The sequence below is a fragment of the Canis lupus genome, chromosome 12 (genome assembly GCF_048164855.1).
Source record: "Canis lupus baileyi chromosome 12, mCanLup2.hap1, whole genome shotgun sequence".
Classification (NCBI taxonomy): domain Eukaryota; kingdom Metazoa; phylum Chordata; class Mammalia; order Carnivora; family Canidae; genus Canis; species Canis lupus.
In genome coordinates, this window is record NC_132849.1 from 29,809,444 (window position 1) to 29,835,713 (window position 26,270).

The following is a 26,270-nucleotide window of genomic DNA, read 5'->3' on the forward strand; positions in this document are numbered from 1 at the left end:
TTAACAAATTACCACAAATGTAGTGACTTAAAACAATGCACATGTATAATATCAACTTTCTATGGGTTAGGAGTCCAGGCACATGGTCTTCTGTTAGGTTCTTACAAGACTACAATCAAAGCATCAGCCAGGTTGTGTGTGATCTTACTTGGAGGGTGAACTGAGGAAGATTCTTGTTTCCAAGTTTATTCAGGTTGGAGACAGTTAATTTCCTTGGGCTGTAGATCTGAAGGCTCCAGCTTTTTGCTAGCTATTGGCTGGAGGCATCCTGCTGTTTCTAGAGGCCAGCTGCAGTCCTTAACTACATGAGCTCCTTCAACATGTCCATTCACTTCATCAAGCCCACAAGGAGAGTCATCAGTCTGTTGAAAAGAAGTTATATAGCATAAAGGAGGGGCGCCTGAGTGGCTCAGGCGGTTAGGCATCTGCCTCAACTCAGGGCCTGCTCCCAGAGTCCTGGATCAAGCCCTGCATCCCAGCTCAACAGAGAGCCTGCTTCTCCCTTTCCCTCTGCCCCTCCTCTTGCTTGTGCTTGCTTTCTCTCTCTTTCTGTCAAATAAACAAAACTAAGATCTAAAAAAACAAAAACAAAAACAAAAACCATAAAGGAATTCCAGGAGGGACATCCCAGCACCTTTATTGGTTAGAAGCGGGTGGCAGGTGAAGCCCACACTTGATTAGGAGAAATTACACAAAATCATCAACATTGGGAAGTGGAAATCATTGGGGGCCACGTCAGGGTCTGTCCACCATAATGACTTCCATCACTAGAATTTTTCACCAACCCAACCATTCTGACCCAGTGTTAGGTCTGCCCTCTAGACTTCGCTGTCCACTATTGTATCCACAGGCCCCACATGTAACCAGTGTGATGAAGAAGTGAATTTTGAACTTCTTTTAAAACTTTAATGAATTTATACACCAACGTTGGTTTGCAATAAAACCCTGAAAAATATAAAAAATAAAACTGAATGAATTCAAATTTAAAACTGAAACTCGACTCAGCTATTGGAGAGATCTTTATGTGTCTTTGGAACAACCTGGGTATGTGAATCTAATTCTTCAACGGACTTTTATGAAATCTAGTTACCAATCTAGTATCTTCACGGAAAATTAGTGTTCACAGGGCGATATGCTGTCGTTATAAAAATCACCAGATTTCAAAGACTCGGTATTTTAAAAAAAAAAAAGAGAGAGAATTAAAAAAAAAAAATCTCATTTTTATATTGATTACGTGTTGAAATGATAACATCCCGTATCTACTGGGCTGAACAAGATATATCATGGAAAATACTTTTCCTGTTGTTTATTTTTAACTGGGTTACCAGTAAATGGAGAGTCACACACGCGGCTCGCATTCTCCCGCTGAGACAGCACGAAGAGGCGCGGAGCTCACACGGAGCTCGGAAAGGCGCACCATCAAAGCTGGCGAACAAGGCGAGACCAACGCCGAACGCTCATCACATCAGGCCCGCGGCTCCCGCCCAGCAGGTGAGCCGCCCCGAGCCCAGGGCTTGGAGCCGGCGCGCCGCGGGACGAGCTGCGCGCATGCGCGCCGCGCCCCGCTCCGCTCCGCCCGGGAACGCGGGGCGCCTTTTGACCCCGCCGCCGCGCCGTAGGTCGCGCTGCACGCCGCCGGCTGCCATGGCGGACGTGTCCGAGAGGACGCTGCAGCTGTCTGTGCTGGTGGCCTTCGCGTCCGGGGTGCTCGTGGGCTGGCAGGCGAACCGGCTGCGGAGGCGCTACCTGGACTGGAGGAAGCGGAGGCTGCAGGACAAGCTGGCGACGACTCAGAAGAAGCTGGACCTGGCCTGAGACCCCGCGCTGTCGGCCCCCGCGCGCCCGCCTCGCCTCGTCCACGCTGGGGCTCCGGCGGGGCTCGGGCGGGAGCCGGGCGAGCCTCACGCTCGCCGCCGGCAGCGCCTTGCTCGTTTGGGAGAGTCGGTGAGCAGTACTAACGGTGCGGGGACTAAGGGGAGACGTTGGGGGCGGGAGCGCCTGTGGATGCCGCATAGGAGGTAACTTTCCCCCCAAGACACCAGAAAGAGGAGGTTTTGTTTTCCCCAGGACTTGCACTGGTATCCCAGTTTAGTTCAGTGCGTGCCTTTAGCGGGAGTGTCTTACCACGTGCAGCACTGTTGCACCTTGACATTAAACTTCAAAAAGGAAAATAATGGAAAGAAGGAAAGCAAGTAAGGTGGAGGTATTCCTGCCACCCTCCACCCCCTTATCATTCTTTTTGATGATATCCCTGGTAGACAGTGTACATCTTCGCATTCATGTTCTGTGATCTCCAGTCTGAATTCTTTCGTTGTTGACAGCCTGGTTTCGGCGGCCTGGAAGTTAGGGACCTTGCATCTAGTGATAGCTTTTATCATCACAGCTGTGCAAATTTAATTATCTGTTCTTAGTGTAACTATGGATAATAGCTTATGGTTCATAGCTTAACTCCGCAATAGAATAATTTGAAGGTTTTTCTCTTTTCTGTTTCCAACAGTTTGTCGAAGATGGACATAGAGCACTGGACACCTCTAACTTCTTTTGCACTTTATGAATCAATTTTATTTTCAAAATAAAAAAAATTTTTAAACATCTTTGAATCTTTTATTAAAAGGAAAGGAGTATCTTGCCTACCAATAAGTTTACCGCATCAAAAGATCTGGATTCTCAAGACTGATCTATTAGTGTTTTTGAGCAGGTATCTTCTTTCTATGCCAGTTCCTTGGTACAACCGCAAAGCAGATGGCCTAGGGATCGTTATGAATCCTTCTGGCTGTTAGTGAACCTGTTAAGGAAAGCAAGGCGCTGTGTAAAAATAACTGGGTTAAGGTAAACTTAGTTAATATACAAAGCTGTATATGCCCCAAGCATAGAGTGACAACATACTCCAGTGATTACTGGCAAAAATTTCATTTATGTCATTGTAGAATATGTATTAAGGGAAAAACCCACTTGACTAGAACTTAGTGATAAATTCCAATTATTATCTAAAAATCAAGAGTAGGTGGCTAAGTCCTTGGTTATTTTTTATTTGCAAGAGGTGTTTTCTGTAACACTGTCCTTGCTCATTCTTATTAATTTTGTGTCTCAGCACATTTAGCAGCAGTTCCATATTAACATAAAATTCAGGAAAGTTGTTTCCACACAAAGTTTTTAAGTATTTTTTCCTTTTCAGTGGGGCCATTATGCTTCATTACTTCTAACTCCTGTTTTCATTCTGTGAATGCAGGAACTAAAGTGCTAGTTCTTAGAGCTCATCCCATCTGGACTGCAGTTTGCTTACCAACTATATGAGAAGATAAAGGCCATTAGGTGGGAACTCCCACCTAATGGCCTTCCTCTTAATGGCTTTGTTGAGGGAAGTGATTTTCAACAAGGCTGCACAATATATAATCATCGAGAGTTTTAAAAATACTGATCTCTGCATGCCACTGCTCACAGATTTTTTTTTAAGGATTTTATTTATTCATGAGACACAGAGAGAGAGAGGCAGAGATACAGGCAGAGGGAGGAGCAGGCTCCACGCAGGGAGCCTGACGTGGGATCGAGTCCCTGGGTCTCCAGGATCATGCCCTGGACTGAAGGCGGCGCTAAACCACTGAACCACCGGGGCTGCTCTGCTCACAGATTTTATGTAGTTTTGGATGTGCCTGGGCATTGGGATTTTTAAAGCTCTGCAGGTGACTGTATGCCCAGCAGAGGTTGAAAACCACTGGTTTTGAGGCTTTATCTCATTAGCTTTCCTTTCTCAGAAGAGAAGATGCACATTGTCTCTTCCAAGGCTGACTCCTCTGTGGCCTCAGTTTAATTCTGCATCTTACCCCTACCATATCCCCTCCCCACGAGGACCTTGCCTATTCTCTACTACACCATTTCTATCTAGCATCTACAGTCTCTCCCTGCTTTCCCTCTACAAATATGCACAGATCTTGACTAAAACCATCATTTGCTAATTAGAAAAAGTGGTCCACTATTACTTCCTTCTGTTATGCCCACTAACCTGCTGCAGTCTGCTCTCTGCATACCCCCCCCAGCCATTGTTATCTAATGGCCATTTCTGAATACTTAATTTTCACCTCCAGAGTATTTGATGCCAGTTTCTCCTCTGAAATTCTTCCCACACTTCCCTAATAATTTAAAACTTCCCTGTGTTTCCAGACTTTTATCACTGCTTCCTTTTCCAAGTTTCTTAAACTTCAATCTTTGGTCCTCTGCTCTGTCCTTCCCTTTTGATTACTCAGTCAAATCTTGAGATTTCTTCAGTGCAAAAAGTGGTTTTATTAAAGCATCGGGAGAGGACCTGTGGGCCAGAAGAGCTGCACTGGGGTTGTGAAAAGCGGAGGTTATATAATTTCAAGTTGGCAGGGATAGCCTAAGTCTAAGGAATTTTGGAAACAAGGTTTCCACAACCTTGAGGGGGTTAGCTCTTGTTAGGAAAAGATCATTTATTATTGTTTAGTAAAAACTCAGTCATGAGACCCTTCAGATGAGTGATCATGCTTACGGGATGATTGTCAACTTGTATCTTGGAGCAGGTAGAGATAACGGATGATTGTCAAGTTGTATCTTGGAGCAGGTAGAGATAACGGAAGTTTCCAAAGGAATTTTTCTATGTTAGAGTAGACTCAAAGGATCCTGGGGGTCAGGCTAAGATTGCTTTTTGCCCTCAGCAAAGTATTAACATCCAGGTAGCTGAGTTTCTAGAGGAAGGTCACTGCCTGTTTCAAGGACAAAGGGCTGTAGGTGGTAAGGAAATTTAGTTTTCTTTTTTGCCTTTGCCCCATCACTTTGATTCTCAAAATGACATCAAAGGTTAACAAGAAGTAACTGACTACTGTTAAGATGACTATGCTGAGCATTACAAATCAAAAGAAATGTAAATTAATAAAAAAGGCAGTTAGCTGAGGATAATCTCATGCCTTATAGCACACTGAATACTTCCATAGTATTTCTTAGCCTTAAATGTGCACATGAAACACTGGGGTAATATTAAAATACAGGTTCCGATTCTGTAGTTCTGTGGTGGGGTCTGAGGATATGGATTTCTAACAAGCTCTGGGTGATGCTCATGATGCTGATCTAAGACTCAAATGGAATAAATGGTTATAACCAGAATATGGAAAATGTATAAAATTAAAATTATCTTTCCACTTGAGGTGAAGAAGAGTAGTAAGCTTTTTTGCATCCTTCCTCGTTGTTCATATATATATATACACACGTAGGGGTTTTATTTTTACCAACATAGAATTATACTATATTTATGACCCTGCAATTTTTCATATAAATATGGAAATCCTTATAAGTCAGATATAGAATATTTTGTCTAATTTATAGATGTATATTTATAGATGTATATTTAAAATAAATAAGGATTTCATAAAATAGATTTTGCTTGCCTCTTATAACAAGTACTGATTTATTAATCCATTTAAAGATACAGCAGTCCTTTCTCATTTGTTGTTACAAACGTTTTTTAAAAAAATATTGAATACTTCATGAATTTGCATGGCCCCCTTGTGCAGGGACCATGCTAATCTTTATATCATTCCAATTTTAGCATATGTTAGCATATGTGCTGCACAAGTGAGCCCTGTTACAAATCTTTTAAAAAAATTTTTATTAGAGAAAGCGCACGCGTGTGCACACACAAGTGGAGGAGAGAGACAGAGGGAGAGGGAGAAACAGACTCCCTGCTGAGCAGAGACCCAGACATGACTCTGGGCTGTATCTTAGGACTCTGGGATCATGACTTGAGCTACCCAGGCGCCTCTATTACAAATTTTTTTTTAATGAAAATACCATCTGGTTAGTTAAGTGAATTTTTAAGTATCATGAGTCATAATGGACAAGTTAATTCAAAATAGACATGAACTACAAAACAGATAATACCAAGCATCGTCAAGGATATGAAGAACAAAAACCCATATAGGCAGAGTAAATTAGTACAACTTTGGGAAAATAGGCAATATCTACTAAAGCTGAACATAAGACATGCCCTGTAGCCTAGCATTGTGTACATGTTTGTACTAGGTATAGATGTAAGTAATAGCACTGTTTATAACAGCCCTATACTGGAAACTATCCACATGTCCAGCAACAGCGGAATGAATATCACACCCTGAAATACCAGAGAGCAATGACAACTGAACAAATTAGAACTACAACAACGATAGAGGTATGTCTTACAAACATGTTGAGTGAAAAAAGCCCAAGAAGCCAGTACATACTGCATGATTTCATTGTACAGTTTTAAAAGAAGCAAAACAAATTGTTGTTAGAAGTTAGGATAGTGTTTACTTTTGGCCTAAGGGGTGGGTAGGGATTAGGAGGGGAAGATTATTTAGGGTGCTGGTAATGTTCTGTATCCCAGTCTGGGTGATGTGACATGGTGTATTCAATGTGAACATTCAGTTAGGTGGACACTTGGTTGTCACGTTTCTCTATGTATATTTGGAAAAAACAGTATTCAAAATTAAGTAGCATAGTAGTTGGGCCTATAGAATCAACCTGTTTGTTTACTGAAGTGCATTCATTTATATTAGTGTAGTTCATCATTTGAAAAGTGAACTCCCATCACGATCATTTTTATTCGGTGTAGTGCAAAGTTTGGGAATTGGGACTTAAAGGATTCAGTACCATCTGGGAAAATGTTGTTATAATCTCCGGGAGAGGAGATATAAAATGGAGATCATAATTATTTGCTCACATACTTGTTGAACAAAATCACCATCCACAGAACTCAGGATGGACAACGTGACAATGTGCAAAACTAAAGTGAAATGGAACCAGCGGTACCCCAAATGGCAAAGAATTAAAAACTGTCCTTTCAGGGGCACCGGTGGCTCAGTGGTTGAGCATCTGCCTCTGGCTCAGGTCGTGATCCCGGGGTCCTGGTATCCAGTCCCGCATCAGGGTCCCTGCAGGGAGCCTGCTTCTCCCTATGCCCCCCTCTCTCTCTCTCTCTCTCTCTCTCTCTCTCTCTCTCTGTCTCTCATGAGTAAATAAATAAAATCTTTAAAAACACACACACCAGTCCTTTCAAGTGAGAATATGCGACAAAACCATGTATCCCAGGAAGGTCACATAGGAAAGCTATCCTTGCAGTTAACTTAAGAACTTAAGATGCTTAAATTGTACCTTAAGATGAGTTCAGCAACGCTGGCATCAGAAAATAGATGCCATAATACCGAGAACCCCGGCGGTGGTGGCGTGGGACTCCTGAAGTACTGTGGGACATGTAGTTTCCACGCCGTTGAGCCTTCTCTGCCACCTTCACCCCAATCCTGCGGGTTGACCAGTAAGGGAGGACTGATCGGAGAGCCCAGGGCCTGCGGGGTGGCTACTGCGACAGACGACGACCTCCACGTTCCTCTTCCATCCGTCCCCCCCGCCCCCTCACCGCCGGGCTGCGAGGCGGGCGCGCCGTGATTGCGTCACCGTCCCACGCCGCCGCCTGGTTTCCCTGGCGACGGTGAGCGCTGAGCGCGGAGGCGAGGGAGATGCTGGCTAGGCGGCAGAGCAATCGTCTGCAGGCCCTGCAGCGCCGCAGTCAGGAATTGAAGCTACAGGTATCGTCTGACTGCCCAGCCGGGGGCCTGGGCAGCACTAGGTGGCCTGGGTTCTGGCGGCGGGCGAGATCTGGGGTGCACCCTAATCCTGGGAGCCTACCCCAACCCACCCACGTACCTTCCCGAGTTACAGCGCTCCCTCCCCCACCCCAGCATCCCGGCACTAACCCCGATTCTAACCTTCCGGCTCCTAAGCCCATCCCTGGGGAAACTGAGCCTCCGGAAAATCGTGAGCATAGACTAAGCGCCCGCTCCCTCGCTTCTCAGTCTCCATCCTAGCAACTCCTTTAACCCACCTCACCTCCCAAATCTAAAACAATAACCTTTCCAACTTTTTTTTTTTTCTGCGCCTTTTGCCTTCTCCATGCCCCCTAACCTTTGAGCGGTCTTCCAGTGGAGGCTATTTTTGCTTCACATGAACTCAAACGAAAAAGGTATCAAAGAATAGTCCTAATACGTAAGAAAAATATTAGGATCCGATAAATTAGCCAAGGACATGAACCAAAGAAGTACAAAGAAGTCATAAACATGAGAAAAGTTAACTTAAAAAGTAATCAAGTAACTGCCCAGGAAATAAAATATCACAAACATTTAAAAAATCATAATACTCAGTCCTGGGGAGAGTGTGATGAAACACTTATATACACTGCTCCAGAGTATAACGTACAGCATTTCTGGAAAGCAGTTTGACAAGATGTAGCGAATTAGTCATGCTCCTAGGCTGGGTAATTACATTTCTAGGGATTTGCCATACATAATAGTAAAAAAAAAATTATTGGGACAGAATTTAATGTGTAAAAGTGTTCATCACTGTTACTTGGAAAAGGCTGGATATCACTTAAATGATCAATAATAAGGGAATGGATAAATAACTTATGTTGGGATATAATAGTATTAAAATTTTGTGAAAACAAATTTTCATGTATAGGGAAGATATTTTTGATAAAATGTCAAGTTAGAAAAGGAATATAAAACATAAAATTAAATAGACAATATTTCAGTAAAATTATTTTGTATCTAATATACATAGAAAAAAAGATTGAAGGAAACATCCCAGGATGGTAACTGTGTATGCTAGAATGCTGATGATTATTATGTTTCTCTTAATACTTTTTGATGTTTTCATGATTTTGAACACCAAATGTATATGACTTGAAAGAGGAGAAAAAGTAAATCGTAATTAATCGTAATTAATTTATTTTCCAAAATTCTTATTTCGCTTTGCTAATTGTACTTTTTTTTTGTTTGATCTATTACTAAATAAAATTATTTTCTAGTCTTTGATAGACAAGAAATTTATTGAGTGCTTATTTGTTCCTGTTTTGGACTCTGATTTAAAAACTACAACAGTTTGATGGATAAATATTTCATAAGTGACGTTTAGATTTTACGGTGGTGCAATAAAAAGAAAATACTCTTCTGTCAGAAATAAAACTTCTTGAGGTTTTGACTTCAATGAACTTTGTCTAGGTGCTTAATAAGGTTCTGATTCCGATTTTAAATTTAGTGGGATATTAGGAGAACCAGAAAAGTTTCAGAAGTAAACTGCAAAAAACTTACTAAAACAAAAATGAAACAAAACAATCAAAAAGATTAGTCGACCTGAAGAAGACTTGACCCAGGAGTCTTCTGATAGCCTAAGTATCTGGGAGGGACTCTTTGATAGTGTGACACTTGAAGAAAAAAAAAAAAGACTTCCAACTTGGTGTCCATGGACAAGTAATCAAGAACCCATTTGGGTCATACCTGTTATAACTGACTCTATCTCCAGCTGTCAATTTGTAACTAACACTCAGATGCAAAATAGAAAGAGAAGAAGCTAATGAATTTTAGTTTCTCTTCTTTCATCCACTTCTTTTTCACATCATCTTTAGAAAAGAACATATGAGTATGTTGTTATTACTTATGTAAATGTGTATTTACATATTTATTTTGGGGTACATTGGCAAAATTACAGGTAGTGTTTGGAAAATGCTAAGTCAAGGCATAAGATACAAGAATGAAGATAAACAAACTTGTGACATATTCATAGAATACTACTGAGCAGTATGAAGGAATAAACTAATGATTGTATACGGCAGTATCTCAAGAACATGCTATGTGAAAGGATGACACAAAAGAGTTCATCCTTTCTGGGGTATTGGTAATTTTCTGTATGTAGATAGGGGTTAGAGTTATATATGGGTGTATGCATTTGCCAAAATTTAGCAAATTATATTTAAGATATGTGCATTTCATTGTATGTAAATTTTACACTGACATTGAACTCTCATTAGTGATATCTGTGGTGCATCAATTATGAGGATTACAGTTTACTTCGAAATACATAAAAAATAAGGCAAATGGATGAATGGATGGATCAAAAAGGTGTAAGTAAAATATTAATGATAGAATCTAGGTAGTGGTTATATGGAAGTTCACTGTGAAATTTAATTCTTTATATACTTCGTTGTATGTTTAAAAGTGTTCGTTGTGAAATATTGGGAAAAGAGAATTAAAATTTTATTTCCTGAGGTTATATGGTACTTAACAATATATTCTAACAGTCTCTATTTATTGTAGGTTGGTAGCTTGCTTTCTGAGAGTCAATTGAAAGAAGCTCTAGATGCCAGTAAACGGAGAAATATTTACCAAAGGTAAATTACATACTGAATTATATAAGCTATCCAGATATAATACTTACATTTCAGTGGGCAGTATTTATAGCATAGAAATTGTCTGAGATGTTATTTCTTTCCTTTTTTATGGACAATTCCTAAAAAGAATAATAATGGAAATTAATACTAAGATAACAATGAACGAAATTTTCCAAAATTTATTTTAAAGTATTTCTTGCAATTATCTGTATTTCCCAGGTCTAAATAGTGAAATGATTAAATAGAGAATTACAAAAGTTAAAAAGCAGCAATTTACATTTATTCTCTACTCTGCATGTTCCAAGCAGTGTGGTCCACACTCTTAAAACCTCTTTCCTGATTAATTTTCACAATAACACCATGAGATACTTTTTAACATAGTTGAGAAAATTAAGGTTCCCACAGTGGTTTGTTAACATGTCTACCATGACTTTGCTAGAGGACATTAAAGTGGGCCGGCAATAAACATACTTGAAGACTGCTGAGAAATGTGAAATTCAGTCAAGGAAAAGAGAATTTCACTGCAGTCTCATTGGAATTGGAGGCATTGATCCATTTGAATCAAATGGAAAAATTACATCATGATATAACTTGGATCTAAAAAAAACTAAGCTAAACCTGAAGGTTATGGACTTGGCTTTTGTGACAGCAACTATAAAAACTGTTCAGTGTCAACATAGTGGCTGAGGCAGAATTATGGTAGATCTTTGTCCTACTGTAGCCTCAAATCCTGGGATCTGGTCAGAAAACTCTTATTAGCAGTTTTGCCTTACTTGGGATGGTGACCTTAACTCCCTTGACATAGGAAAACTATTCTTTCAGAGGGTGTGTTTTGTTCTGTTTTGACTTCTTTAATCCCTAGGAGAGATCAAAATTAAATCAAGTTTAAAATTACATGGACATGATGAACTAAATCGAATTAGTCTATTCATACTTTCATATTCAATTTAGGACATCATTAAGATAATCTGTATGCTTTGGGTATTTAAAACGAGACATAACATTCAAAGGAACATGAAATTCATTTTATTAGTTTAAATGATTCACTTGAACCATTTGAAAAAAATTTACTTACTTTAGGCATTCGAAGTGCTGAAAAGCAAAATAAAATTTAAATGAATTTTAAAATGTTGACGAGAACTTAATTAGCTGCATTTATTAGGATTGATTAAGAAATTCAGTTCACATTGAGATAATCAAATAAAAAAGAAAAAGTGAAGGTAATTATACTTACTTGACTAGATTTTAAAATAGAATAAGATTTATAGGCTAAATTTGAAGTCCCAGGGGAAACTAGGTTTTAAAATTTTATTTTAATAAATGATAATTATTTTTAAACCCACATAACCATAAATAGTCTTCTTCATGTATAAAAAGATTGCCATCATAGTCATTTAAAAATTCTCATGGACACTTGTATGTTTGAAAACATCAACCCCTATGTTTCATTAATTGGCTTGTTATACAGTAAAAATTATTTCTCTTAAACCTTTGAAGACATTGTCAGGTTTCTTTATAATCAGTAGTGTGAATAAGTTTGATGATTGTTCCTTTATAATTGACCTGTTTGGGGCTTGTCTCTTCAGTCTTGCTGTTTTGAAATTTCATCCTGCTAAATGCTCAGTGGGTCTTTCCAACTAGAAATTCTTGTCCCTCATGAGCTTCTGGGAAATTTCTTTTACCAAAAGATCTTTTTATTTATTTATTTTTTTACTTCTGTTTGTCTATTTCTTCCTGAAACACCTTTGCATCAGGTATTGAACATCCTAGACTCTTCTTTGTAGTCTCCTATCTCCCCATTAAAAGTTTTTGTTTCTCTGTCTTTTTGTTCACACCTGGGAGGTTCTCTTGTCTTCCATTCCTCTGGATTCCAATGATTTATTTATTTAATTTTAGTTAGTCTTAAATTTAACTTCACGTTGCTGGTTTTCTTTATTATATCTGGTGGTCTTTGGGTTATCCATTTTTATTTAAGAATGAGGGAGTAGTTTGATTATTCCAGACAGCAGTCCAGGATTCTTATGCAGTTGTAGGTATAGGTCTTTTTCCTAAATTATTACCCCCTGGGTGAGAATGAAGTTCTTTGTACGTGGGCAGGGTTTTTCGGGGGGGCCTAGAAACTAGCTGTTGGGCCGAGGAGTGCCCAATGCCAAAATAGAGTGGGCCTTAATCCTGGTGTATGGGGAACTTATTTGGCAACTGTAATTCTCCCAGGTCATTCATTAATTGTACTTTTTAGAGACAATCCTCTGGTAAGGTGGGAGAACAGAGGGAGGTAAGATAAGAGAAAGGGGATGCTAGCTGGCTCAGATTTTCTGTGAACAGACTTTTTAAAAAGGCAGACTTCTTATAAAAGGGCGTTAATTAAATCTAAACTTAATCAGTATCTTTACTCTCTCCCTAGATACTATCTATAAAGCTCTTAGGTTGCCTTAAGATTGATTGCTTTTATAGTTTAGATATTATGGATATCATTTAATTAATATAATATAATGTAACATAATATGTAAAGCAAATCCCAGCCATTGTGGACGTCTTCACCTGTAGAACTTCATAATACATTCATTCCCTTAGACACATTTTAATTACCCCTCCCTCCCCAGTCCTTCCTACCTGCTGACCCAAATCATGGTGTTCACTGCCTGGTGGATCTTGTCCCTTTTAGAGACTTCTTACTTTCTTTTTAGAAGAACACATTTCTACCTTTTTGCCATTCGGCAGAAATATTTTGAAATGTCTTTCTGACAGGTGGTCCCTCTTTCACTCTCCTACATTCAGGGTTTATTACCTTTTAAGATGTTTTAATCATTTTTTGTGGGGTCTCAGGAGGTGGTGAAGATGAGCACGTACTTGAGTTTTTATCCTGACCCAGAAATCTTAAAATATCTGAACAGTTTGAGGATTTTAGTAATGTTACAGATACAAAGGAGATCATTTTAATAAACAGTTTGTTTTATAGTTTTCTTCTCTGGCTCGTAAGTGAAATTTTCGAGTCTAAGTTTTAGTTAGGATTCTTTTGGTCTGCGTAACGGGGTACCTATTAAAATTAATGGCTCTACAGTCTCATTCCACAAAAAGTCTGGAAGTAGGCTCTCTCAGGGTGGATAAGTGGCTCGTGATGTCCTCAACGACCAGCCTTTGCTCTCATCATGCTCTGTCATCCTCATCTAGCCAGTGATGGCTTCCCTCACCTTTACAAAGTCCTCAGGTATCTGTATATAAAAGCAGAAAGGGTGAAGGATTCTTTAAGTGCTGCACCAGGGAGGATAAAATGGGAGGCAGTGCCCAACATATTTCTTTCATGTTTTGTTGGCCAGTGGTGGGCTGTACACCCACCCTACCTGCAGTAGATTCTGAGCACTTAAGTGTCAGTGTCAATGAGGGGCTGAGCCTGTCAGCATAGATGCAGATTGTGGAAGGGCTTTTGGGTAAGTAACTGGCAGGGTCAGCTATAGTTTGATATTTTCACTTCTTTTCAGTCTCTTTCACAAAGGACTTTTGTCTCCTTTTTTGCTACTTATTTCATTTCATTAGTTTCTCTAAGAAAAAAAATTAGCAAACAGCATAAAAAAATATTGACTCAGGTTATTTTTTGAGAAAACGTGAATTTTGATAACTGTCATTATTAGATATAGCCCATTTCCAGTCATTTTTATACTTCTTATTTGGGTCTAAGCCTTAAGCTATTATACCCATCTAGATAGGCCGAGCGAACTTAAAAGGGGAATGTGCTGTGGTGGGAAAAGACCAGATGCGGAGTCCTAAACTCTGTCTTTGCATGTTGCACCATTGACCAGTTGTGTCCTCTCCTTTGAATCTCACATCCTTCTACTGCAGCAAGAGTTGGTATGAGGCTCAAATGAGGTGGTGCTTGCGCAATGCCTAGAATTATGCATGATGCACAATGCACTTGGTCGTTATCATCCTTAGGGATATCTTCTAGACCAGGTCCTAGGTTTCTGGAATTTTAGAGCTGGAGAAGCATTTTGAAATCCAATGCTTTCCTTATTTTAGAGATAGGAAGCTGAAGCTCAGAGGCATGCCAGCTTTCTGAGTCTTGACTGTCCTACCTGAGTACTTTAGAGCATGTGAGGATCACCCAAGCTGGTGGGTGGAAAAGCAGTTACAGGTGAATTGTTTAACATCATTCATACAATAGCTAATTGCCTTGACAGCTTAAAGACTTATGTATGATTTTATAAGGTAACTTTCTAGTCTGACAATAGAACAATTAATACTTTTTCTTTCTTTTTGAAAATTTAGATGTATCCAATTAAAACAGGCAATAGATGAAAATAAAAATGCTCTTCAAAAATTAAACAAAGTAAGTATTACAGTTAATGATATTACAAAAAAAACTGGTTTTTATACAGTTGTTCTCATTAAGTGGGAATTCATTAGAGTGGATAAGTCCCTGGATTTGCTTTTATGGTGGTGAAGTCTAACTGTGATCAGTGCCAGTTTGCCCAACTGGCTTACTGAATATGTGCTTTAGAGCAGAAAATCTGGGGCTCTGAACGCTGAGAAAAGTTCAGCTTTGGTGAATTTACCCAGCATAGAGTACCCAGAAAATCCAAGAAGAAGCTATTTTTATTTTTGTATTGTATAAGTTTTATGTTTTATAGTTTGGAGTTGTTTTAATTTTAAATACTCTCTGGGGAGAGTACGTGATCTGGTCATGAGGGTAAGGTGTAGAGAAGCTTCTTGTATCACATGGCAGCTCTAATATCAGTGACTCTGCAGAAATAGGAGAAACTAGGATTAACTCTTGGAAATCCCTTCAGGATCTTCCCTTTTAGTATGAGCCTGAGCTTCAACTAGGTGTCCTGGTCCAGAAACTCACAGAACATTTAAAGTGGAAGGCATCTAAAAGTCATCTCCCTACCTGCATGTGAGTGTCTGTATTTCAGTGATACAAAACTCTTGAATTTAGAAGGCAGGCTGACCCTAAATTTGAAATCTAATTATCCTGTTTCTCGGGTGAGGAAACTTGAGTCTCCCAAAGGTGAAGCAGCTTTCTTAATGTCTCACTGCCAATAAGTGGCAGAACTTGGGATTGACGCCCATCTTTTTAACTCCAAAGCCTATCTTCTGTCTAGAACCTGTCTCTTACTCACTGTAGAGGGTCTGAAATAGCTAGCAAAGAAACTAAACAAAAAACCAACTAGTATAACTTTATTTTTAACTTTGGGTTACATTTCAATATAATAATCTACATTTCTTTTAATCTGATTTCTCTAAGGTAGGCCTACTCTCATGTTGACATTTACTTTGTCTTCTAGAACTTACCGGAGTATTATTTCCCTTCTAAAATAAATATAATAGGAAACCGAAATTAAATTTTTCAGTGAAATAAACTTATATTCTCTCATAGGCTGATGAAACTGCACCCATTGGGAACTATAATCAGAAAAAAGAGGAGGAGCACAGTCTTTTGGATAAGCTTACCCACCAACTGCAAGAACTTGCTGTGTCCATAAGTAGAGAAAATATAACTGAGTATGCTTCTTTCCTTCCTTTCTTTCTCTCAGATATTATGTCACCCACACGTTTAATGTTTGACTCAGAATAAAGACATAGTAAGAGTATAGATACAAAGAAATGGTGATAGCAAGTATAATCAGCTGACATTTTATAGTGTATAGTAGAAAGTCTTAGACTGTATAAAAAATGTAAAGATATAGAAGTCATTACCTCTGTCTTAGGCAATTTATTATCTAGTTGGAGAAACAAAAGAGAGGTCTGAAAAACTAAACAAGTGTTACAAAATAAGGATGCCTTTAATGTCAGTATTGATACATAAAAAGAAATTATTTGGATGGTCTATTTGCTTCCTTTTTCCCTAAATATTCTTTAAAAACTGGAGGCAAAAATATGCATTGTTTTTCTGTTGTGGTATATGTTATTAATAGCCTTTGCAAAGTGGAAAGAAAACTTGATGGTATAAATAAACTCAATTTCTGGAAAGCAAAAAGGAAAAAATTAACTCCTTAGATTCTTCAAGTACTGTTGCCATACTTTCACACTATAGCTTAGGGAACATGCTAAAGGATGTAGATCCAAGGATTCTAGAGTTCCCACTGATATCTAGTACAAAGTAGCTGGTTTTGGACTTAACTATCCTACCATAAAAACTATAAAATCAAAAACAAAACAAAAACTATAAAATCCATACAAAATATACAAAACAGCTGCTCGAAGTCATTGAACATCAGCCAAGCAGGGCTGATGTCCTTAATACAGGAAAACACAGGGACTAAGGTCTACATTCACCCAGACCCTATCTCTGGGGAAAATTTACAGGCTGTGGTACAGGAAGGTGGATCCTAAACAGGAAGCAGCAGTGTCACTGAGCTCAGGAGGCAGAAATCAAATTTTGGGGGTTCCTAAGGCCATTGGAACTTGTGGGGAGAAAGAAGTGTGTTGCTAAAGACAACTAGGAAAATATAAATAGATTGCTGGGCTACACAGAGCATGATTCCAGAAGCACTGGCAGGAAGTACCTGCTAAGAGACTGAGAGCTTAAAAGATTCTGGAAGTCAAGCAATCCTGGAGAAATACTGAAATTTGTACCTAGTTAGAGTAATGAGACCTTGGTGAATGATTCAGGCATTTAGTGGAGATCACAGAAGGCCTTAGTCATGCTGTCATTGTCATTGCTGTATTAGGAGTAATAAAAATACCATAATATTAAGAACTGTGGTCTTAAAGACTGAAGTAGATCTTGTCCAAGCCTAAAACCAGACCTTAACAGAAACATGATGATTTAATGGTGTAACAGAATAAGATTAAACACTCTGTAAAGGAAGATGACATAATCCAAAGTCTCTAAATGTCTCATCCACAGTATCCACTAATAAAAGAACTACTAGAAGTACAAAAGAATAATCAGTAATTAAGTAAGAAGGCAGTAAATAAAAGCAGACTTAGATTTGAACTAGAAAAAAAATAAGTAGCTGACAGGGACTTCTAAATAATGATTAATTTGTTAAAGTAGAAGAAAAGATGGAAAATTATACCATACACAAAGATAAATTCAAAATGGCTGAAAGAACCAAATGTGAGACAAGAATCCATCAAAATCCTAGAGGAGAACACAGGCAACAACCTTTTTGAACTTGGCCACAACTTCTTGCAGGATACATCTATGAAGGCAAGGGAAACAAAAGCAAAAATTAACTGTTGGGACTTAATCAGGATAAAAAGCTTCTGCACAGGAAAAAAAAAAAAAAGCAGTCAACAAAACTAAAAGACAAACGTACAGAATGGGAGAAGATACTTGCAAATGACATATCAGATAAAGGGCTAGTATCCAAGATCAATAAAGAACTTACTAAACTCAACACCCAAGAAACAAACAAGCCAATCATGAAATGGGCAGAAGACATGAACAGAAATTTCACCAAAGACGTACACATGGTCAACAAGCAAATGAGAAAATGTTCTGCATCACTTGCCATCAGGAAAATACAAATCAAAACCACAATGAGATACCACCTCACACCAATGAGAATGGTGAAAATTAACAAGACAGGAAACAACAAATGTTGGAGAAGATGTGGAGAAGGGGGAACGAACCCCCTTGCACTGTTGGTGGAAATGCAAACTGGCACAGCCACTCTGGAAAACTGTGTGGAGGTTCCTCAAAGAGTTAAAAATAGAGCTACCCTATGACCCGGCAATTGCACTACTAGGTATTTACCCTAAAGATACAGATGTATCTTTACATCTGTATGGCAGGACACCAGCACCCCAATGTTCTCGCAGCCATGTCCACAATAGCCAAACTATGGAAAGAGCCACAATGTCCTTCGACAAATGAGTGAATAAAGAAGATGTGGTATAAATATACAATGGGATATTACTTAACCATCAGAAAGGACGAATACCCACCATTTGCTTTGATGTAGATGGAACTGGAGGCTATTATACTGAGTGAAGTAAGTCAGTCGGAGAAGGACAATCATCATATGGTTTCACTCATATGGGGAATATAAGATATAGTGAAAGGGATTATAAGGGAAAGGAGGGGAACTGAGTGGGAAAAATTAGAGAGGGAAACAAACCACGAGAGACTCCTAACTCAGAAATGAACAAAGGGTTGTGGAAGGGGAGGTCGATGGGGGGTTGGGATAACTGGGTGATAACTGAGGAGGGCATTTGGTGGGATGAGCATTGGGTGTTATACTATATGTTGGCAAATCAAACTTAAATAAAAACAAATGAAAAAAATAAGAAACAAAACTTAAAAAAAGAAAAGAGGGATGAAATGGAAAAAAGTGGAATATTTTAAGAAACATCTAACATTGAACATTCTACAACTGTAAAATATCTGTTGAGATAATGACTGAGAAATTCCTCAATCTGATTCAATACTGATTCAAAGAGGTGGAAAATGTCTTGTAATAAAGAAAAAAAAATAATCAGTAGAAGCTCAGATGACCCAAATGTGAAAATTAGGAAACAAGAACAATTTGAAAACAATTGTTTTCAATTTCTTAAAGAATTTGTTGTAAAAGATGGATAGCTTGGATGGATAAGGAGGAATCAAGCAGAAAGATGGCAGCTAACAAAATTTATAGCTTTAAATGCATACCTTAGAAAAGAAGAAAAATTGAAAATCAGTTATTGAAGTTTCCAACTTAAGAAAACAAAAGAACAGGAGATTAAACCCAAGGTAAGTAGATAGGAGAAAATAACAGAAATAAGAGCAGAAAACACTAAATAATAAAAAGACTTACAGTAGATAATATCAACAAAACCAAAAGCTGGCTCTTTGGAAGAATTTATTAAATGGATAACTTCCTAGCAAGACTGATCAAGAAAAGAGAAAGGAAAACAGGAATAAAAACTAATCACTAGGGCAGCCCCCGTGGCTCAGCAGTTTAGCGCCGCCTTCAGCCCAGGGCCTGATCCTGGAGACCCCGGATGAAGTCCCACGTCAGGCTCCCTGCATGGAGCCTGTGTCTCTGCTCCACCCCACCCCCCCTCTGTGTGTGTGTCTTTCATGAATGAATAAATTTTTAAAAATCTTTAAAAAAAAAACTAATCACTAGTGGTCCTACAGAAATTAAAAGGATACTGTGACGATATTATGAACAACTTTATACCAATACATTTGAAAAACTAGATAAAGTAATTTCCTTGAGAAATAAAAGGTACCTGATACAAGGTGAACAGAAAACAGTCCTGCTAAAATGTCCTCTAAAGAAGTTGAATGTATAATTAAAAACCTTCCCACAGAATAAAACTGATAGAATTACTGCAAACATTTAAAAAAGAAATAATATTAGTATTACAAAATTTTTATATAGAAGGACATTTCCCAAATCACTTTAAGAGCTTTTGATACCTTTGATATCAAAACCTGACAAGAATATTATATAAGGAAAAAAAAGGGACCTTATGAACACATGAACAAACCCAATATAAAATATTAGCAAATAGAATCCAGTGTCATATCAAAATGACAATACAGCATGACTAAGTGGAATTTAATCCAGAATGCAAGGTTACTTTAACGGTCAAAAATTAATAAGTGAAATTCACTCTTTTAGCAGAATGAGAAGAATCATGAATAATTATGTCAAGTTCCCATTATCCTTGGCAACATTTTAGAATAGTTGACTCATTTCTGTTACATTTTTCTATTACATTTAAGATATAAAATATGTGCAAAAGATCTCCTAAAAAAGGAAAAGGGCACATTGAAAATCAATATGACATATTTTATGAATTTTTATTTTTATAGTGTAAAAATTTTGTGGAGCTACTGTTTATGTTTAGGTCATTGTGATATGAGTGTGTCCTACAACTATTTTTTTAAATAAAATTTTTGTTTATATGAGCAAGAGAGCAGGAGCAACAGGGGGTAGGCAGAGGGAGAGAGAGAAGCAGGCTACCCACTGAACGAGGCTCAGTGCTGGGCTCCACAATGGCTGGATCCCAAGACCCTGGGACCATGACCTGAGCTGAAGGTAATTGCTTAACTGACTGAGCCACCCAGGCATTCCTCTCCAGACCTAATTTGAAGCCTTTCCTGATCCCCACCCCATGCAGTATAGGTCAAGTGATCCTCTGTGTGTTTTTCTTAGTATCCTGTGTATACCTCTAATGTACCTACCAAACCATATTGTAATTATCCACTTTCTAGATTGTCTCACTGTAAGCTCCTTGGGGACAGGGAATTGTTTACGTGGTTTACCTTTGTATCCACTGTGTTTGACATGGACCTGACATACATCATTATCACCATCATAGCTGACTTCTATTAAAAAACTTGCGACTAGCAGGCACCGTTCTAAACCCCCTGCAAATTTGTAACTCATGTAATCTTCATGACAGTCCCGTGAGGCAGATTCTATTATTACCTTCACTTTACCAATGAGAAATGGAAAGCTTAAAAGAAGCCTATCCAAGGTCACTCAGCGAGGGGAAGACAGAGCCAGAATGGAAATTCAGAGCCTGTGCTCTAACCTCTGTGTTAAAGTGCTCAAGCAGCATTTGCTGAGTAGATGAATTCAAGATTTGAATACAGGTCCCATAGTCTCAGGTCCCTCAGCCTCAAGTCCCGTGCATGCTCTGTCTGTCATAGTTACTCCTTCACTGCTCAGTCCCTCAAGTCACATATTATTAGCTAGATGGTAGAAACCATGAGTTGTGCTTTCTCCTTATTTCCCTTATTTGCCCAGTTCCAAATATGGGCAGGGTCTTCTCTGTGTAGAAGTTATACTTGATTCTTATATGTTATTTCAAGTGATCCTTATCATAGAACTACTTTTCACAGAATCAGGGCACTTACTGAAAGAGAGGAAGATAACAAATCTGCTGACGAAGAGGAAGAAGCTGAAGAAGAAGATGAGGAGGAGGAGGAAGAAGAAGAGAGTGAAGAAGGTAGTGGGGAGGAAGAAGAAACAGAAGAGGAAGAGGAAGAGAAACAGGAAAATGAATCCCACCACCAGGCAACAAGTAAAGAATACATTGCCGTTGGAGATTTTACTGCTCAGCAAGCTGGGGATCTTACATTTAAGGTAGAAACAAAACTAAAACCTGACCTAAGGATGAGTTTGCATGCCTGACAAAATAAGAAAACCCTGCCTATTTCCTATATTGCACATGCCTGGTATTGTTTTTAAAGACTCAGTCTGTTTTAACAAAATAAGTAAAAATTATGATTTACAGGTACTAGTCATGTGATATTATGTTATCAAAGTTACCTGGTAGGAAAATGGTGAAATGCTATTCTGTTCTTGAAAATAGTTTCAGTGGTGATTATTCCTAATTTGGGGGTAAATTTTAATTTAAAATTTTTTTACTTTGTTTTGATTTAAGAAAAGGGAAATTCTCCTTATAATTGAAAAAAAACCTGATGGTTGGTGGATAGCCAAGAATGCTAAAGGAAACAAAGGTCTCATTCCCAGAACCTACGTGGAGGTTAGTCTTTATTGTTTATTCTTTCCTTTTTTTCTCTTTTCAAAACTTTTTTCCATTAAAATTTTTTTCAAAACTTGTCTTCATTTTTAATAAAATATTAAGTTGTGTTCTTTGATCATTTGGCTAGTGAATGACTTGAGATACAGAATTTACTAAAATTTTAGAGGGATAGGGCATGGGAAAAATCTTGTGTGTTAACAGTCCTGGAGACCTATGAAGTGCTGGGATATTTGTAGGTGAGACCTAGAATGTTTGACACAAAGTGCTTTGTGGATTGATACTGTTCATAAAAATCAATAAGTTTATTATTTGTTGTCAAACAAAGCCACAGTTAACTTTGTGTTAACTTCCACTAAAATATGATCCCTTACTAGAATGTACACATACTATATAAGTGTGTTTGAAGCCTATTTTTTAATATTTTATTATATAGCATGGTCATTGTCTTTGCCAATATATATTGATATCTGTCTGGATCAGTGCTATCCAATAGAAAAAGAATGCAAACTACAAATGTATTTACAATTTTCCCATAACCACTGAGATGTCTTCTTTTTCTGATACCACTTCTAACATTAATTGTATGATTTTTCTCTAACACCAAATATGTGTCATTTTTCTGCACCAGTTCTCTAAAACCAATCAGGTATCCAGCAGTTCAACTCAATTCTGACACTAACTCCTGGAGTTAGCATAGACCCCTCAAGCTAAAGGCTCACCCCACGAGCTGCCCTAATTCAGATGCCAGTCACAAGTCCCAGGGGCCACTTGTACTTCTGAGTGACCCCCTGTGAACTCAGTTCCCACATGCCTCCTCAGTTTTGGTAATTTGCTAGAGGGACCCACAGAACTCAGGAGAATGCCTTGCTTGTGTTTACCAGTTTATTAGAAAGGCTACAGCTCAGGAACAGCCAAATGGGAGATGTGGCTAGGGCAAGGTATTGCAAGATGGAAGACTCCTTCCATGCCCCCTCTGGGCACCCCCCTCCCAACACTGAACACAGCTCTTATACGTGGTCACCAAGCTGGAAGGCTCCCTATCCCCTGTCTTTTAGAGATTTTTATGGAGGTATTAGGTGTGATTGATTAAGTGATTGGCCATTGGTGATTGAATTCAGTTTCTTGCTCTTTTATGCTCACTGAAGGTGAGAAGGGTGATAGTGGTAGTGCCCTGAAAGTTCTAACCCTCTAATCACATTATTGGTTCCTTTGGCAACCTGCCTCCCCCCACTCCACTACCTCATTAGCATAAACTCAAGTCTGGTTGAAAGGGGCTTATTATGAATAATATATAAGACACTCCTGGGATGCCTGGGTGGCTCAGCAGTGAGCGTCTGCCTTCAGCTCAGAGCGTGATCCCCAGATCCTGATCAAGGCCCACATCAGGCTCCCTATATGGAACCTGCTTCTCCCTCTGCCTATGTCTGTGATTCTTTCTCTCTGTGTCTCTCATGAATAAATAAATAAAATACTAAAAAAAAAAAAAAAAAAAGACACTCCTATCACTCAGTAAATTCCAAAAGTTTTAGGAACTCTTGCCAAGAACTGGGAATAAAGATAATATATATAAATATAAATAAATATATATATATTTTTATTATACCACATGCATTTTTAAAAAAGGATAAAAACAGGACATTATTTTTAATAATCTATATTACTTATATCAAAATACTATCATTTCAATCTATTAATATTTTTAAAATTTTTCTTTTTTTTAACCAATTCTTCAAATTCCAGTGTGTACTCTACACCTAAATAGCACATCTCAGTTTGAACTAATCACACTTCAAGTAGCAATAAGCCACTCATGGCAAATGGCTGCCATATTGCACAGTTCAGGTTTAAATCATCCTTTTCAATGGTAGCATAGTAGTATTCCAGTTTTGTTTTGTTTTTTTGTATTCCAATTTCATGTAGATGGACATGTTGTTTCCAACCTATAAGAACTATAGATTATGTTGCATGGAGCTATAGTTAGCTTCTACTATGAGATACAAAAGGTCCCCCCAAATAGTGGCTTAAATAAGGTAGATGCATATTTCTCTTGTGCATAGAGTAAGTGTAGGGGGAGGCAGTGGTGAAGGCCGCATCTAATATTTTACTCTATACTAAAGTGGGAGTCAGATCTTCTAAGGGCTATCTCTCTCTCTCTCTCTCTTTTTTTTTTTTTTTTTTCCCAAGGGCTATCTCTTTAGTGTACGTTGGTTGCTAGATCTTCTAATGATTTCTAATGATTTCAAGAAGCAAAAGAAGGGGAATAAGATGTCTAAAGGCATGAGCTGCTACCTTTTTAAGATGGTTTTACACAAAGAACTTCTGGTGGTATCACCTTGATCAGAATTGAGTCTCCTGGTAACACCCAGCTGTAAGGAGGGTTTGGAAAATGTAGACTTTTAGCTGGCTCATTGCTAAAATCAGAAATTCTGTTAGAAAAGAAGTGGTCGAGGTTAAGTGGTAGACAACCAGCAACCTGTGTTGTGATCATTCCACACAGACATCTTTGTAGATTTGTCTGATTTATTCCCCTCAGATAAACTCCTAGGTGCTCGTTGCTGGTTCAAAAGATTTATACCTTTATATTTTGATTTAGTTTGCTATTTTGCCTTTCAGAGAAGTTATATTTATTTGTACTCCCACCCCCAGCATGTGAGAATACTTGTTTCCCCATACTATGTGCCAGAGATGGCTGCCACCAATCTTTTTGCCAGTGTGGTAGGCCAAAAGAGGCTCATTGTTGTTTTGATTTATATTCATTGTACTGCTAATAAGATTAAACATCATTTCATACACTTTAGGACCATTTCCACATCTTTATAAATTGCTTTTTTTTCAGTTTTTTGACCATTTTTAAAGAGTTTTTTTTAAATGTATTGATTTATAAGAGTATTATAATATTTTCAGAATAAAGGTATTAACTCTTAAAAATCAGTGACAGATATCTTCTTTGTTGACTTTTAGACATGGTTATTTTTTTATGTTGCTAAGTCTGTCAGTGTTTCCATTTATGATTTTTGGTTTGGGTATTACAATTGGAAAGGACTTCCCCATCTCAACATTATTTTCTTCTAACACTTATAGTTCTTTTATTTCTATCTTCTTTTTTATTCATTGGAATAAATTCCATCTGGAATTTATTTTGATTAAGCTTACTCTCTACCTCTATCGTTGTAATCTTTGCAAATAGTGAAGTTATCAACAATGTGTTGAAATCTTTTTCCCACTGATTTTTGATATACCCATTGTATACATTCCCATCTATAGTTGAGCCTTCCTGAAAGTATTTTTATTGGTTGATTTTTGCATTAAGTAAAAAGCATTTCATATTTCAATAATTTTCAGCCCTATAATAAAGAAGAAGGTCAAGACACAAGTGAAGAAGAAGACAGTGAAGAAGATGTAGAAGTGGGAGAGCAAACAGCAGGAGGGGAAGAAGTTAAACAAAGGTAAAAGGTGTGAGAGGATAGCACAGTGAGTTTAAGAAAACTCTTTATTTTTCCTATTGTAAATAATTCCAGAATTTCTTGAAACAGAGGCAACTTGGCAGTTTGAGAACAGTGCTTTTCATGTTACTGTTTGCTTAAAGATCAGTACTACTTTAATTTCATGATTATTTTTAGTGCATGATCTTATTCTATCTTGGTTTCATTTAGAGACTTCTAAGTTTTTATAACTTATTAACAATTAAGTACTCTGTTCTTTTATTAAGGACACTCCCAAAATGAGTAAATAGGCATGAGCTATCTGTGCACTCACCTTGCTGTTTTGCCCCCCAGAACTGATTCTCACTGGAGCGCTGTCCAAAAAGCTATCTCAGAGGTTGGTATCACCTGTTCTGTTAAAGATGTTATGTTTTGTTACCTAATAGTTCTGATAGAGTGCAGATTCAAAACAGGATAGAGACTTTGGAAGATAGCTTCGGAACTTAAACAGGGTACAGGGCATGGGAGGTACAGAGCATAAAATACATAGTTCTGGTTTAATAAGTCTATGCTCCAAGTAATATTTCTCCTTAGGCCTTTTTTTTTTAAGATTTTATTTTTATGTATTCATGAGAGACACAGAGAGAGAGAGGGAGGGAGGCAGAGACACAGGCAGAGGGAGAAGCAGACTCCATGCAGGGAGCCTGATGTGGGACTCGATCCCGGGTCTCCAGGATCACACCCTGGGCTGAAGGCGACTCTAAACCGCTGAGCCACCTGGGCTGCCCACTTTAGCCCTTTTCTATATGAATAGTAGATTTGTAGGGCTTACAACTATCTCTTATTGATTCTGCCTGAATTTTCTACCATTTGGGTAAAGACTGATGTTAAATTTCAGTTAATATGAAAAATTCCAAAAAGCTCAAAAAAGTAAGAAATTATCCATATTCCTATCATATAAAAAAGTTATATAACAATATGAAAATCCACTCTTTCCCTCCCAAAAATAATCACCGTTAATTGTTTAGTAAATACCCTTTCTGACTTTTTACCCTACTTACTGCTAACATGGACATGCTCGTATGTGTGTGTGTATGTACACACATACAAAAAAGTCATGAGTTCTTCAGTGTGTATCAGTTTATGATGTTAACTTAATGGTTACATGGCAGTGCATGTAGAGCGGGACAGGAGTAGGAACATTTTAATGA

At 38.2% G+C, this 26,270-nt stretch overlaps 2 protein-coding genes and 1 non-coding gene across 6 annotated transcripts in view; 2 read left to right on the top strand and 1 right to left on the bottom strand.

Annotated features, from left to right (window-relative positions):
* Window positions 1–1,601: 1,601 nt before the first annotated feature.
* MTLN (mitoregulin) lies at window positions 1,602–2,594 on the top strand. Of its 2 annotated transcripts, none has more exons than XM_072770281.1 (2): window positions 1,602–1,960; window positions 2,498–2,594. In XM_072770281.1, the coding sequence occupies exon 1, from the start codon at window positions 1,645–1,647 to the stop codon at window positions 1,813–1,815; it is 171 nt and encodes a 56-aa protein (XP_072626382.1). In that variant the 5' UTR covers window positions 1,602–1,644; the 3' UTR covers window positions 1,816–1,960; window positions 2,498–2,594. The 2 variants fall into 2 exon arrangements, with proteins under 2 accessions (XP_072626382.1, XP_072626381.1); XM_072770280.1 differs by having other exon boundaries at window positions 1,602–1,944.
* A 2,883-nt stretch (window positions 2,595–5,477) lies between these two features.
* Window positions 5,478–5,581, bottom strand: LOC140602063 (U6 spliceosomal RNA). Its single transcript, XR_012005101.1, has one exon. It is a non-coding gene; the product is annotated as a U6 spliceosomal RNA (small nuclear RNA).
* Window positions 5,582–7,411: 1,830 nt separating this feature from the next.
* The window catches only part of NPHP1 (nephrocystin 1), a 59,258-nt gene continuing 40,399 nt past the window's right edge, over window positions 7,412–26,270 (top strand). For 2 of the 3 annotated variants that reach the window (XM_072770275.1, XM_072770276.1), the window contains exons 1-8: window positions 7,412–7,568; window positions 10,131–10,204; window positions 14,468–14,528; window positions 15,579–15,703; window positions 20,991–21,234; window positions 21,536–21,637; window positions 24,980–25,083; window positions 25,414–25,456. In XM_072770275.1, coding sequence (XP_072626376.1) covers window positions 7,500–7,568; window positions 10,131–10,204; window positions 14,468–14,528; window positions 15,579–15,703; window positions 20,991–21,234; window positions 21,536–21,637; window positions 24,980–25,083; window positions 25,414–25,456 — 822 coding nt within the window. In that variant the 5' untranslated portion in view covers window positions 7,412–7,499. The remainder of the gene's footprint in view (window positions 7,569–10,130; window positions 10,205–14,467; window positions 14,529–15,578; window positions 15,704–20,990; window positions 21,235–21,535; window positions 21,638–24,979; window positions 25,084–25,413; window positions 25,457–26,270) is intronic. The other variant, XM_072770277.1, reaches the window with a different exon arrangement.

Excerpts from the sequence above, each read along its gene's own strand:
- MTLN (XM_072770281.1), top strand. The coding sequence starts at position 1,645 with ATGGCGGACGTGTCCGAGAGGACGCTGCAGCTGTCTGTGCTGGTGGCC.